This window comes from Falco naumanni, chromosome 4, assembly GCF_017639655.2.
Source record: "Falco naumanni isolate bFalNau1 chromosome 4, bFalNau1.pat, whole genome shotgun sequence".
NCBI lineage: Eukaryota > Metazoa > Chordata > Aves > Falconiformes > Falconidae > Falco > Falco naumanni.
The window spans coordinates 105,275,484-105,288,390 of record NC_054057.1 but is presented as its reverse complement, the minus strand read 5'-3'; the positions used below and the strand labels follow the sequence as shown (position 1 = coordinate 105,288,390).

The 12,907-nt window shown below is 61.6% G+C and overlaps 2 protein-coding genes across 2 annotated transcripts; one reads left to right on the top strand and one right to left on the bottom strand.

Moving 5' to 3' along the window:
• Positions 1 to 166: 166 nt before the first annotated feature.
• On the top strand, positions 167 to 3,806 carry RRP9 (ribosomal RNA processing 9, U3 small nucleolar RNA binding protein). Its single transcript, XM_040593166.1, has 15 exons — positions 167 to 276; positions 444 to 526; positions 593 to 705; positions 780 to 862; positions 970 to 1,011; positions 1,232 to 1,358; positions 1,576 to 1,700; positions 1,954 to 2,046; positions 2,147 to 2,247; positions 2,366 to 2,500; positions 2,691 to 2,753; positions 2,832 to 2,977; positions 3,083 to 3,162; positions 3,286 to 3,359; positions 3,451 to 3,806. The coding sequence occupies exons 1-15, from the start codon at positions 199 to 201 to the stop codon at positions 3,575 to 3,577; spliced, it is 1,470 nt and encodes a 489-aa protein (XP_040449100.1). The 5' UTR covers positions 167 to 198; the 3' UTR covers positions 3,578 to 3,806.
• A 297-nt stretch (positions 3,807 to 4,103) lies between these two features.
• GRM2 (glutamate metabotropic receptor 2) lies at positions 4,104 to 11,607 on the bottom strand. Its single transcript, XM_040591615.1, has 5 exons — positions 11,128 to 11,607; positions 8,185 to 9,022; positions 6,398 to 7,461; positions 5,383 to 5,557; positions 4,104 to 4,807 (listed from the first exon to the last, which is right to left on the bottom strand). Exons 1-5 carry the CDS (start codon positions 11,584 to 11,586, stop codon positions 4,734 to 4,736), a joined length of 2,610 nt encoding a protein of 869 aa, XP_040447549.1. The 5' UTR covers positions 11,587 to 11,607; the 3' UTR covers positions 4,104 to 4,733.
• Positions 11,608 to 12,907: the final 1,300 nt, after the last annotated feature.

Sequence of the window (12,907 nt, the reverse complement as noted above, 5' to 3'; positions counted from 1 at the left end):
CGCCGGCGCACAGTGACGGAAGCCGCCGCCGGAGTGACAGCGCGGGCCGCCACTAGGAAGCGGGGCGAGACAGGAGCACGGTTCCGGGGAACAGTCGTCAGGGCGGCAGCGGGAGGCGGGACTCGTCTGCCTGTAGCCAATAGGGGCGGGGAGGCGTGGCCCGGCCGCAGGAAGGGCGGGCAGCACGTGGGCGGCAGCATGGCGGCGGCGGCGGCGGGCGGCAGGAGGGGCAAGGCTCCGCGTGGGGCGGCGGGACGGCGGCGGCTGCGGGCGGTGGTGAGAGCCGGGCCGGGCGTGGAGGAAGGGGCGGGCTGCCCCGGTCGGGCGTCTTCGCGGAGGTGTCCCGTCTCCGGTCCCCGTCTCCGGTCTTGGTCCCCGTCTCGGTCCCGTACCCGGTCCCGCACCCGGTCCCGCCCCGTCGATCACCCCGGTTTATCCCGCAGGCGCCGGGCGCCGAGAGGAAGCCGCGGGTACCGGCCCGGCGGCCCGTCGACGAGGAGGTGTCCAGCGACTCCGAGCCAGAGAGGTAAGCGCTGCGCCAAGGGGGTGCCGGTCCCGGTGCCGGTGGCGGCGCTCACGCGTGTCCCCACAGTCCGTCGGTGCGGCGGCGGCGCTGGGAGGTGGCGGAGGAGGAGGTGGAGGAGACGCCGCAGGAGAAGAAGCTGCGTCTGGCCAAGCTGTACCTGGAGCAGCTCCGTCAGTACGGTGAGTCCCACCCGGCCCCCGGCGGAGCAGCCCCGGGCGCTGAGCCTGTCCTTCACGCTCCGTGTCTGCCGCAGAGGAGGAGCGGGCGGCAGAAGAGGAGGAGGAGGAGGAGGCGCAGCCGGCAGATCTCATCGGCGACCGGCTGAAGGAGGACGTGGTGAGTGGGGGGGACGGGCACGGCCCCTCGGTCCCGGTGTCGGCGGGCTCTGCCCCCCCACCGCGGGGCTGGGGCCGCCTCCACTGAGCCTCCCCTTTCTCCCCCAGCTTGAGCAGAGGGGCCGGCTGCAGCGCCTGCTCGCCAAGGACGTAAGTGCCCTGTGCCGGGGGGTTGCTGGGCTCTAGGCACCAGTGCTGGCAGATGCTTCAACACAGGCAAAGTTGCAGTGCCAGCTGCGGGTCCAGGGCCCTTCTCCTGCCCTGGGTGCCGGTTGCTGACACCTGGAGAAGGGAGGGCACTGTGCTTGAGTATGCCTGTGCCTGGGGAAGGGGCCAGGGCAGCCCAGCTCGCATCCTGCTCTCCCTGCAGGTGCAGCCTCCAGATCCAGCCAGCATCCGTGTGCTGCGGGGGCACCAGCTGCCCGTCACCTGCCTGGTCATCTCTCCAGATGACAGGTTCATCTTTTCTGCTTCCAAGGATGGCTCCCTCATCAAATGCAAGTGTTCCCTTGGGGCTGTGACCGGCTGTTCCCTGAGCCTGAACCCTCTGGGGACTCTGCAGCAGCAGAATTGGGGATGCCCACGGAATTGGCTTGGCCCTTGGCCTCTCCAGGGATGCGCTCATGCATTGTTTTGGGATCTGTGGGAGGCTTGTTGGCACTTTCTGGAGTGATGGGAGGCTCCCAGTGGGTAACGGTGATGCCTTTCCTGCAGGGGAGGTCGAGAGTGGGAGAAGGCTGTGTGTGGTGCCCGGGGGGAAGAAGGGCACCGAGGAGCAGCACATGGGGCATGCATCCCACGTCCTCTGCATGGCCATCTCGTCAGATGGCAAGTACCTGGTATGGGGAGAGGGGACTGGCGCTGTTGCATGAAGCAGAGAGGTGGTTATGAGGAGTGCCTCTCCTCCCAGGGTCCTGCAGGGCAGTGTCTCGTGCCCAGATATATCTTGCTGGATTAAGGCAGCCCCTACGCCCATTGGAATCAAGAATGGGTCCCTAGGATACCCCAGAGCACATGGGGTGGGAGTGGGGGCTGGGGTGGGCTGTGAGTCTCCTGAGGGGCAGGCTTTGGGCATCCTCTGCTTTCTGCCAGGCCACGGGAGACCGGAACAAGCTCATCATGATCTGGGATGCAGCCACCTGCAAGCGCCTGCACATCTACACTGGGCACCATGATGCCATCTCGGTGAGTCAGAGGCATTAGTTGCGACGCCTGCAAGGCCAGGCAGCTGCGTCCTCTTCAGTGACCCTCATTGTGGTGCCCATGTCTGTCCATTTCTCTGCAGGGTTTGTCCTTCCGGAAGGGCACACACCAGCTTTACAGCGCCTCCCACGACCGCTGCGTCAAGGTCTGGGATGTGGCAGAGAATGCATACGTGGAGACACTGTAAGACCTGGGGGGGATCCCACTGACCCTGCCACCATGGGATGTGCTGGTGGCTCCGGGGGAGGCAAGACAGCAGAAGGCCATGCTTGCAGCAGCTCTTTGCCATCTCCTCCTGCAGCTTCGGGCACCAGGATGTCATCACAGGGCTGGACAGCCTAAGCCGGGAGTGCTGTGTGACGGCGGGGGGACGGGACGGCACTGTGCGGCTCTGGAAGATCCCCGAGGAGTCGCAGCTTGTGTTTTATGGGCACCAGTAGGTCCAGGGTGGGAGAGGGGGCTGCAGGCAGGTGCATCCAGCTGGGGCAGTGGCGTGCATGTGCCAAGCCTCACCAGGGAGCCTGCCAGCACCCTGGGGATTATTGATGCTCCAGTGACCTTTTGTCTCCTAAATAGAACCCCGAAGCACACTCGTAACTGAAGGCAGTTCCTCCTTCTCTTCACAGGGGCTCCATTGACTGTATCCAGCTCATCAATGAGGAGCACATGGTGTCCGGCGCCGATGACGGGTGAGCACAGGCTCAGGGTGATGCCCAGGGTGGCAGGTGGTGTCCCCTCAGCCCCCTCACCCCTTCCCTCCCTGGCAGCTCTGTAGCCCTCTGGGGCATGACGAAGAAGAAGCCACTGGCACTGGCCCAGCAGGCACATGGCATGCAGGACACCCAGGGCTTGCAGCAGCCTTACTGGATCTCAGCGGTGGCTGCCCTGCGCAACAGTGACCTCCTGGCTACAGGTGTGTGGCAGCCACTTTGGAGCAGGGGGTTTGGGAGTGCAGGGGGCTGTATCTGGCTCCATTTCCTGGTTTGGGGTGCATGGCAGTCTCCTCTCTCTGCCCCAGGCTCCCACAGCAACAGTGTGAAGCTCTGGAAGTGTGGTGAGGGATTTCGGAAGCTGGAGCCCCTCTTGGACATCCCCTTGGTATGGATAGGGAAGTTGGGGATGCTGGAGCTGGGCTGGTGAGGGGTGTCTTGGCAGGGATTCCCCTCTCTGGGTCGCAGGAAGCGGCTACGGGAGCCCCTCACCCTTTCCCTCTCCCTCCAGGTGGGTTTTGTCAACAGCCTGAAGTTCTCGGCAGCTGGTGACTTCCTGGTGGCCGGCCTCGGGCAGGAGCACCGGTACTGTACCCCCTCCCTGGTGCTGCCCTGGGGCACAGCCCCCTTCTTCCAGTGCTTGGCAGAGGGTGACCCCCATCTCTCTCATCTACAGGCTCGGCCGGTGGTGGAGAATCAAAGAAGCCAAAAACAGCATCTGCATCATCCCCCTGAAGCAGGGGGCTGCAGCCCCGCAGGCCCCACCAGCTCCTGGCCCCCTGGCCTCGGAGGCAGGTCATTAAACTGTCCCTGAAGCTGTGCCCCGCGTCCTCCATGCAGCCACCCTCGGGGCCAGCAGGACGTGGGCAGGGGATGTTGCATGGCCTCCTGACCCTGCTGGCCTCTGCCCTCTGCGAGGGTCTGTCCCCTTCCCTCAGGTTTGGCTAGACCTGAGCTCTGGAAGAGTCAATTTTTTAAATATTTTTTAAAAAAAAAAAACACTTTATTTACATAAATTACAAAAAAAAATAATCACACTTGCTCACAGAAAAAAATCTATTCTTAAAAACTTGGTTGGGCTCAAATACCTGGATCCTGTTACTCGCCCCCTGCCCCTGCTGCACCCCCGGGCTCTGCAGGGCCAGGAGGGCAGTGAGCGTTTGCCCCTGCCCTGTCTCCCACAAAGGGGCAAGGAGTGGGGCTTGGGTCCAGCCCGGCAGTGCTCAGCGGCTTTCCTGGGGCTGAAAACAAGGAAGAGATGAAACTGCAAAACGCCAGGGGAGAGGGTGCCACAGGGCATGGCTTGGGGGGGGGGGGGGGGGGGGGCGGGCGTGCAGGGCTGGGGGGCAATGGGAAAGGCCCCGCACCAGGAAAGTGGGGTGGGCACTGGGGTGAGGGCAGCCTGTGGCAGCACGGTGGGAGCAGGAGGTGCAGCACAGCTCGCTGCAAGCAAAGCGTGAGTTGCAGGTTGACTTGGCGAGAGGACAGTGGGTTGTACACCGGGGACAAAGCGGGGGTCTTGCACTGTACAGTGCAGGGAATGGGGGACGTGCGATGTGCACTGCAGCTCAGTGCCAGTGACGGCGGCGGGGACGTTCAGCATGGTTTAGTGCAGGGGATGTGCAGGGTGCACTTAGAGGGACATGGACCGTGGCTCAGTGCAGGGACAGGGGACGTACACTATGGCTCAGAGAGAGAGATGGGGGAGATGCTCACTATGGCTCAGTGCAGGGGATGTGTAATGTGACTCAGTGCAAGGGAAGGATGACAGTGACACGTACCATGACCCAACGTATGGGATGCGTAGCTTGCGCTGGGGCAGAGTATGAGCCTCCTGGCTGCCTCTGGCACCCGAGCAGTCCATGCCGTGGGCACTGCAATCCCCAGGGAGGGAGCTGGGGTGCAGTGTGGCCATGGGCTGGAGTGGCAGCACCTTGGCCTGACCCGCCCCTCCATCCTTCACAAGGATGATGTCGTGGAGTCCACCACCTCGCGGCCGTTGCACACCGTGGGCACATACTGTGAGGCTGAGCCTGGCCGGGAAGGCAGCAGTCAGGAGTAGGTTCTGGTCCAGCAGCAGCATCCCCCACCCAGAGCATCCCACTGTGATGGGCAATGAGTGCTCAGGGAGCTGCATCCCCCAGGGCTGGGGTGGAGCGTGTCCAGGGTGGCCACATGCCCCGCAGAGTGATTGCAGGTGCCCAGGGTGACCACATCCCCCAGGGCAGGGGTGGCCGTGTTCCCCCAGGGCCATGACAGGCACCTGGAGCAGCTGAATCCCCCAGGGTTAGGGTGGAGAGTGCCCAGAGCAGCCATGTCCCCCTGGGGCTGGGGTGGAGAGCACTGGGGTTGGCTGCGTCCCCTGGGGGCAATGACAGGCCCCTGGGAGCAGCACCCCCCTGGCAGGCCATGCTGCAGCCTTGGGGCTTGTGGCCATGGGAGATGAAGGATTGGGACCGAGATGAGCCATAGGGGACACAGCATCCTTGATCTCCCTCATTTCCAGCTATGCCCTACCCTGTACCCCCCTTTCCTTCAGGGGGCTGTACTGTGTTGCTCCCACCCAGCCCCCCACACACCAGGAAGGGGGTGCTGCCCCCAGCCTCACCGTGGGACTGGCTGGAGCCAGCAGCTGCCACGCTGAACCGTGCGGTGCCCACGCGGTGGCTGGCCACGTTCTTCTGCGGCTGGAAGAGTATGATGTGGAGCTTGGGGGTGAAGAGGCAGCCAAGGACCACAGTGCCGCTGAGGCTCACCGAGATGCACATTGTGGTGGTCTGGACCTGGAGACAGGGGTGGGCATCAGGCACTCCTGCCACCAGCCCTCTGCCTTCACTGTGGCACCAGCCAGCCCCACTAGGCAGAGATTGCTGCCTGCACCCCACAAGCACATCCCACCCACCCTAGCTCCCTCTGTCAGGGTGGACCCACTGGAGACCCAAGGGTGGAGTGTGGGCAACGTGGGTACACCCCAAGCAACACCCCCAGCCTTACCAACTTGCTGCTTTGGGGCAGTGCCCGGACCAGAGCCCCCCACCCCTGTGCCCATTCCCAGAGGATGCTGGTCCTCTCTGGAAGCCCCCAAGAACTCGTGCCCCCACCAAGTCCTCTAGGCCCAGCAAGAATGTGTCTGGGCACCCTTGCCAGGTTCAGGGGGGTTGAGGTATTGCAGGGTGCACCCCATGCTCCCCAGTCCCTGGCACTGCTTGGCTCCCCAGGGACCATGCTGGCCTTGGGGGTTGGCATTCATGGCCTGGTTGTGGCGGGTCAAGGTTGGAAGGGTCAAGGGCTGTCTCATGCCTTCGCGTTGCGAGGCTGAAGGATGGCAATCACTCCTCTGTGGTTGGGTCAGGGGGTCTCTGAAGGTGTCAGAGCTGTTTCCCATCCTCACCCTAGCAAACAATCTGTCAAAGGGGGAGGGTCTTCTCACCAGGACTCATTTCCCCTTCAGCCACAGCCCTTCAGCCACCCTGCACCTTGTCCCAAATGCCCCAATGCTGAGGTGACCATCACCAGGTCCATTGGCCATGACCCTTTCCCAGGCCCATGCATTTCCTAGCCCCAAACCCTGCAGGGCCCAAATTTCTAGGACCACCCCCCCCTCCCAAAATTCAGGCTCTTACACGGTAGTCACTGGAGGTCACATAGAAGATGGGCAGGAAGGCCAGCCAGATGATGCAGGTTGTGTACATGGTGAACCCGATGAACTTGGCCTCGTTGAAGTTTTCGGGGCATTTCCTTGTCTTGAAGGCATAGACCGTGCAGAGGACAATCAAGAGGACATTGTAGGTGAGTGAAATGAGCATGTTGGAGTCACGGTTGTTGCATTTGAGGGTGACAATGTACCTCTTGTCAGGCTCAGTCTCCTTGCCTGTGCCGGGGGTCTCCACTAGCAGCCAGATGATGACAATGATCAGCTGGCAAGAGATGAGGGCCATGCAGATGACCACCTGTGATGTGGGGCTTATAAACCGGGGGCGCTGGACCCCCTCTTTCACCCCGCTGAAGATCCTGGCGATGCGATTTGTCTTAGTCAAGAGGGCCGAATAGCAGACGGCGAAGGACGTGCCCAGCCCCAGGCGCCGAAGCGTGCACACCTCCGTGGAGGGCTTTGCGATGAAGATGAAGGTCATGCTGTAGCACATGAGGACTCCAGTCAGGAGAATGTAGCAGAGCTCCCGGCCAGAGGCCTTCACAATAGGAGTGTCATTATTCTTCATGAAGACTCCGAAAACGAAGAGGGTGGAGATAAAACCCAGGCAAGATATAGTGACAGGACCAATGGCCCAGACATCTTTCCAGCGGATGTATTCCTGGGGCAACTCATAGCAGCCATTCAGAGTCTCGTTGGGCCAGTAACCAAGACCACAATCCATGCAGGTGAACTCATCCAGTAAGTACTCGTAGGGCTGGCAGGGAATGCAGATCCAACAGCATATGTCTCCGGGCTGCATGCTCTTTATCTCATTCTTCTTGCAGGGGTCGCTGCACTGGGACACAGGGATGGAGGTCTCAGCCCATGGAATGAGGCTGGTGTTGAGGATGAGCCCCTCAGCCCAGTAGCCCACCTTCTGATACCGATACCGCCCGTCCATGTGGTGATAGTTGAAGATGTTGTAGCGCCCGATGCCATCGCCATAGCGGTCAAATCGAACAACGCTCTTGGTGTCTGCTGGCCTGAATGGAGCTGGAGGGAGAAGGGGAGATGGTCACTGCCATGGGGCAGAAGCACGCTTGCTCTGGGCATGGAGGCGGAGCTCCTTCAAAAGGTCACATCCCACCATGGCCACAGGGAAATGTCCAACCTGTTCCTTGCCTTCACTCTCACACTAGCTGCCTACGCACACATTAAGAGTAGGAAAGCAAAGGTGGAGAACTACCTCCCCACGTGCCTAAGAGCTCGGCAGCCCCAGCCAGCTCTGCAGGGGCAAAGCTGGGGGTTTTGCAGCCTCCATGGCTCCCAGTAACACCTGTGGAGCCAGGCTCCACCCAAGTCTCAGAGGACACGCTTCTAATTCACCCCAAACTACACAGGTCCCCTAATTAAGGGCATCCCTCCAGTTTAATCCCTGAAATGTGAATAAGTCATGATGCTCGCAAGTGAGGTCTCCAAGGACCCATGTTCTTGGAAGGTCCTTGGGGGCTGGTCCCACCCAGCTGTAGCAGAATGGAGGTGGTCACCAGCTTCTCCACACTGGGGACAGAAGGCCTGGGTTGCCTCCCAAGGGTGATGGTGGACTGTTGGCATCTTGGGACAACCGCAGCCTAAAGCACAGGGGTCCCCAGGTGCAGGCAGACCAGAGGAACTGGAAGGTGTTGGGTCAAATTTGGATGTCCTGCCTCTTTTCTGCCCCTCCACCCATCCTTTTCCAGTTAGGCAGCCAAACCCCATCTCCATCTCTGGACTCACCATCAAAATTAACATTGAGCATAAAGTCCTTGTAGAACCTCTTGCCATTGACAGGCTTCATGGCATCGCAGAGCTTGGTGGCGTTGGGGCACAGTGCCTGGTGCATGTTGTGGAGAGAGTGAGCCATGGCATAGACGGCATTGACCACAAACGTGATCTTGGACTCCGGCTCAAACTTGCCTGTCTTGAGGGAGTACCAGCTACAGTCCTGCGTATGGAAGCTGCACTTGAACTTCTGCTCCCAAAATTCCCGAAACCAGGGATTTCGGCTGTTATTGTAGGGGTTGAGGTTACGGAAGTAGGCAGCAAACTCCTTAATGGGGTAGGCTGCCAGCTCAATGGTGATGGCTCCCTCTGCCACTGCTTCGCTCCCAGCCACCACGCTCTCCAGGGCTCCCCAGCCATCACTGGCCACCCACGTGAAGGACACATTGGCTCTCTGGGCAGCTGCAAGTAGCTCCCGGGCATCCTCGCTTCGAGTGAACAGCACAACCACTCTGGCATTGGGCTTCTGCAGCAGAGCCCGGACCACCCCATCATAGGTCTTCTTGTTCATGGAGCGCCCCACCTTCTCTGAGGTTGCGATGCAGATGTTACGCATGCGAGCTTCTTGCTCAAAGGCCTCGATCCCTGTCTCCCCGTAGTCACCCTCCGAGGCCACGGTGGAGACATAGGTCCAGTTGAAAAAGCGGAGGATCTCTGCCATGGCTTTGGCTTGGTAGAAGTCTGGTGGGACGGTGCGGGCGAAGTAGTCATAGCGGGACTTGTCGCTAAGCTTGGCACTGGTGGAGGCATAGCTGATCTGTGGGATCTGGAAGAGCCGCAGCAGGTTGGCCACCTGCATGGAAGAGGAGTGGTGAGCACCTGGAAACGTGGCACAGCGAGGGACATTCCCACCAGAGGACCCCTGCCCAACACCCAGTGTTGCACGGTGCTCTCAAGCATGACCATGGGGCAGATAAGCAATCCCCCCCACCTGGAGGGTCCTGGTTGGCAGACGGATGGGTGGATGGATGGATGGCACGTTCACCAGGTTGTCTGAGCCCTCAGACATGCTCGTTTCTTTGGGGTTTTTAGTATTTCATGTACTGCCCTCTGAAATTCAGGGATAAATGGATTCGTGGCAAAAGCAGAAACTCCCCTGCAGGTGACCTGTGGGAGATGCCCATGGGCAAGGAGAAAGCTGGGGCACCTGCCACGCCCACAGCACAGGGGGAAAGGGCGCTGGGGGCTGGGAGCTGGGGCAGAGCCCCCCACCCATCCCAGTGGGGCTGCAGAGCTGGGCCTGGGGACCGGCGCCTGTGCATCTCACACTGGGAGCCCCAGCAGGACTGGCACCTTCCAGCCGCTCAGCAGAAGCCCTCGTTAGCTTCAAAGGGGAAAAAAGCCCTGCTAATGAGGCTGTTAAAAACCCAGGCTCTTGGAGCAGCAAGCGGGGGGTTGGGGCTCGGGTATGCCAGCGGGGACGGTGAAGCTGCCCAGATCTTACTGCATCCCCAGGCGAGAGACATGGCTTAATTAACGTGGACAAACGATCTCGATGACAATGTCCCCTAACGGCAAGAAGGCTCCTCCTGAGCGCAGCAATGCTGCTGCCTGGCCTCACTGCACGGCAGGAGCTGCAGCCCGCTGTGCCGCCCCAGCGCTGCTCATGCTGCCCGAGGTCAGGGTGGTGCTGCCGGCTGTGGGGACATATCAGGTCCTCCAGCGAGAGAAAGGACAAGCACCTGCCTGGGCTAGACTGGGGTGCTGCCTCCATCACCTGGCCCTGGCTTTCTCTGTCCCATGGCTGGGGGTATGTGGGGACCCTGGGGACCAGCAGACATGACTTGGCATGCCCTGGGGACTCATTAAATCTTAGCGAGTGCGTGGTCAGCTGCCTGCATCCTCAGGGGATGCTCTTCCCCCTGCTGATGCTGGCTGCTGGGTCCACAGAGCCACAGTTTTGGGGTCTGAGCTGCACCCCACCGAGGGTAACAGCTGGGTCCGAGGCTCGGGGGTCACTGGGGATACGGGAGTGGTGGCTTCCTGCACCCCGCCCCTGGCCCAGGCAGGCAGCCCCATAGCTGAAGCCCTCAGAGGCCGATGCCCTGGCTGCCCACCCATCCCATGAGGGACAGGACCCACAGGGCTGGAGGTGAGCTGAACCCTGCTCCCACCCCACAGCAGCCCCTGGGGACAGGCACCCACTGAGTGCCAGGGCACTGCAGCAGCTGCTCCCCCCAGCACTATGCCGGCCGGGGGGGCCAGGACAGCCATGGCACGGCCATGGACATCCAGGGCTGCTGGTGGGGACAGATGGAGGTGACCACCTGCAGCACCTGCTGCATCCACTCCTGGTGGCATTGCACTGTCACCCACTGGCAGCAGGAGCGGTGCCTGCAGGCGCTGGCAGCATATGTCAGGTGGGAGGGGGCCAGTGCCCTTTTCCGGGCCCATGCCAGGACATGGCAGGCCAGGGACTGGGACTGGCGCTACTGGGAGACAGCTCACAGCATCACACCCGCACTGGTGGCAGTGAGGGATGCAGCAGCACGGTGGCACTGAGGACAGTATGGATCTGAGCATTGAGGCTGTCCTGGGCTGAGGAGATGTGCTTGCTGCCATGACCCTGGGAGGGGAATAAGCCCCCTGTCCCCACGTGGGATGGATCCACTGACTTGGCTCCCATGGCTTATGGCAGGTGTGGGGGCTCCCCGCAGCCCCTGATGGGAGCCCAGCCACCATCAGGGCTGCAGCCTCCCCATGGTAGCGGAGAGACGGCTCTCTCAGGTGCCAGGACAGCATTCCATCCCAGCTGCAGAAAGTAGCACAGCATCACTGCAAGGGATGTGAGAGCTTCCCTGTGCGCACTGGCAGCAGCATCGCTGAGCTGCTACTGGGGCTTTACCTCCCTCCCCACTGTTTCTGGTAATCCAAGCCCCTTTTGTCTAGTGAGGGTACCTGAATGGAAACGTCGCTGTAGGAGCCCCCGATGACACCAGTGATGGCGGTGGGCACATCATCGTGGACAGCATAGGAACCGTCAGGGCAGATGTGCTCAGAGCCATCCACCCTGGTGAGGGAGGCGCGGACAAAGTCGAGGGACTGCTCGAGGGCGTAGGTGTCCTTGGAGCAGGTGTCGAGGATGTGGGCGCCCAGCCGCACCCCTGGCAGGATGCTCCCATCCTTGTTGATCTCGTCCAGGGCAAAGAGCATGGCCTCCAGGCGCTGGATGCCCCGGTGCTCATTGATCTTGCCGCAGTCTTCACTCCCCACTCCTTTCTCATGGACAGGGAAAAGGCCCCCAATCACCAGGTCCCCATCCATGCTGATCTCCTTCTTGCCAGCCATGCCATGCCCGGCGGCCAGACAGGTGGCCAGGCACATCAGCCACAGCCAGGCGGCGAAGGGGACAGCCATGGGGTGTGGTGGCGCTGGCTGGGGGACCTGCACCACCCCGAGTCACCCACTGCCACTCGTCAAGGCGAGGGCAGGCAGTCCCCAGGCATCGGGTGGGGGGGGATGGCGCGGCGTGGTGTCAGTGTAAGGGGGGTTGTGCCAGCCTGGCAGAGCCCTTGGCACCTGCAAAAGCAAAAAGAAAAGCTGCTGGGTCTGTGAGCTGCAAGGAGAGACAGTGAATGTCCACAGGGGCAGTGCCAGTGCTGCACAGGAGAGCAAGGGCATGAGCCTGCCAGTGCCCCCTACCCCAGCACCCCTCCACCCAGGATGCCCTTAGGAAGGAGCTCTCCACACAAGGGCAGGCTGAGGGGATGCAACAGCTCCCACAGTGACCCAGGACCCCCACAAGTGGCACAGACCCCAGGAGACAAGCAGGGGAACAGGGACTGGTACCCCCACAGCACCTCCCAGGATGCACCAGCATGGGCAGGGTGGGCACAGAGCTGGCTCCTGTGGCAGCACCGGGCAGAGCAGCCTGCCCAGGAGCAGTCTGTCGGCCCCTAAAACATCGGGGTGGGGGGGGAGAAGGAGCCAGGGAGGTGACCCGGGGCAGGGATGTTCCCTGGGGCAGGGACCCCAGGCTGGGCAGGCAGAGCCACCACTGGCTCTGAGCCGAGACCCCAACCCATGCAGCAGCATCGGGGGCACTTACAGCTCCCAGCCTCCAGCCAAGAGCGCTGCCAGAAGCAGCGGGCTGTGAGCCCACTGTGCCTGCAGCACCCGGCCACCACTGTATTTTAATCCCCATCCCACACCCCCGGAGCCCACCCGCCCTGCCACTGCCCCCAGTGCTGTCCATGGCACCGGGGCCTGGAGCAGGGACACAACACTGGCTTCATCCTCCTGCAGTGATGCACGGGGTGGCTCCGGCAGCCACGGTGCTTTAGAGTCTGTTCTCTCACCACCGCCCCTTCCTTCCCCATATACTAAATTCAGAGATTTCAGTAAAAGTAAGAGCCAGGTTTGCTGACTCCCTCTGCAGAAAGCACGGAGGCGCGGGGGAATCAAAGGCTTTTGCAGCAGGCAGGCCTTTTTTTGGCAGGAGATGCAGTCCCCTCAGAGATCAGTTGCCTTTTCCCAAACCACAGGAGAGATTTGTTTCCCATTTAAGCTGACTGCTGAAATCCCTCAAGGCGGGTGTTTTGGGGTCTGTGGGAGAAAGAGACCCCCTGACAGCCCAGAAACCTCAGGCTGCTCCAGCATGGGAAGCTGCCGGTGCTGCAGCAGGTCCCGGGGCTCACCCGCAGCCTGGCAGAGCGGGGTGCTCATAGGGGCACATGGG

What these genes read in the sequence shown, in the direction of transcription:
- GRM2 (XM_040591615.1), bottom strand. Translation starts at nt 11,586, where the DNA reads ATGGCTGTCCCCTTCGCCGCCTGGCTGTGGCTGATGTGCCTGGCCACC. An exon ending in TGACCTCCAGTGACTACCGT is followed by an intron (nt 5,558 to 6,397) that starts GTAAGAGCCTGA and finishes CCCTGTCTCCAG; the next exon opens with GTCCAGACCACCACAATGTG. An exon ending in TGGCTCCAGCCAGTCCCACG is followed by an intron (nt 4,808 to 5,382) that starts GTGAGGCTGGGG and finishes CTTCCCGGCCAG; the next exon opens with GCTCAGCCTCACAGTATGTG.
- RRP9 (XM_040593166.1), top strand. Translation starts at nt 199, where the DNA reads ATGGCGGCGGCGGCGGCGGGCGGCAGGAGGGGCAAGGCTCCGCGTGGG. An exon ending in GGCACCATGATGCCATCTCG is followed by an intron (nt 2,047 to 2,146) that starts GTGAGTCAGAGG and finishes ATTTCTCTGCAG; the next exon opens with GGTTTGTCCTTCCGGAAGGG. An exon ending in GTGTCCGGCGCCGATGACGG is followed by an intron (nt 2,754 to 2,831) that starts GTGAGCACAGGC and finishes CCTCCCTGGCAG; the next exon opens with CTCTGTAGCCCTCTGGGGCA.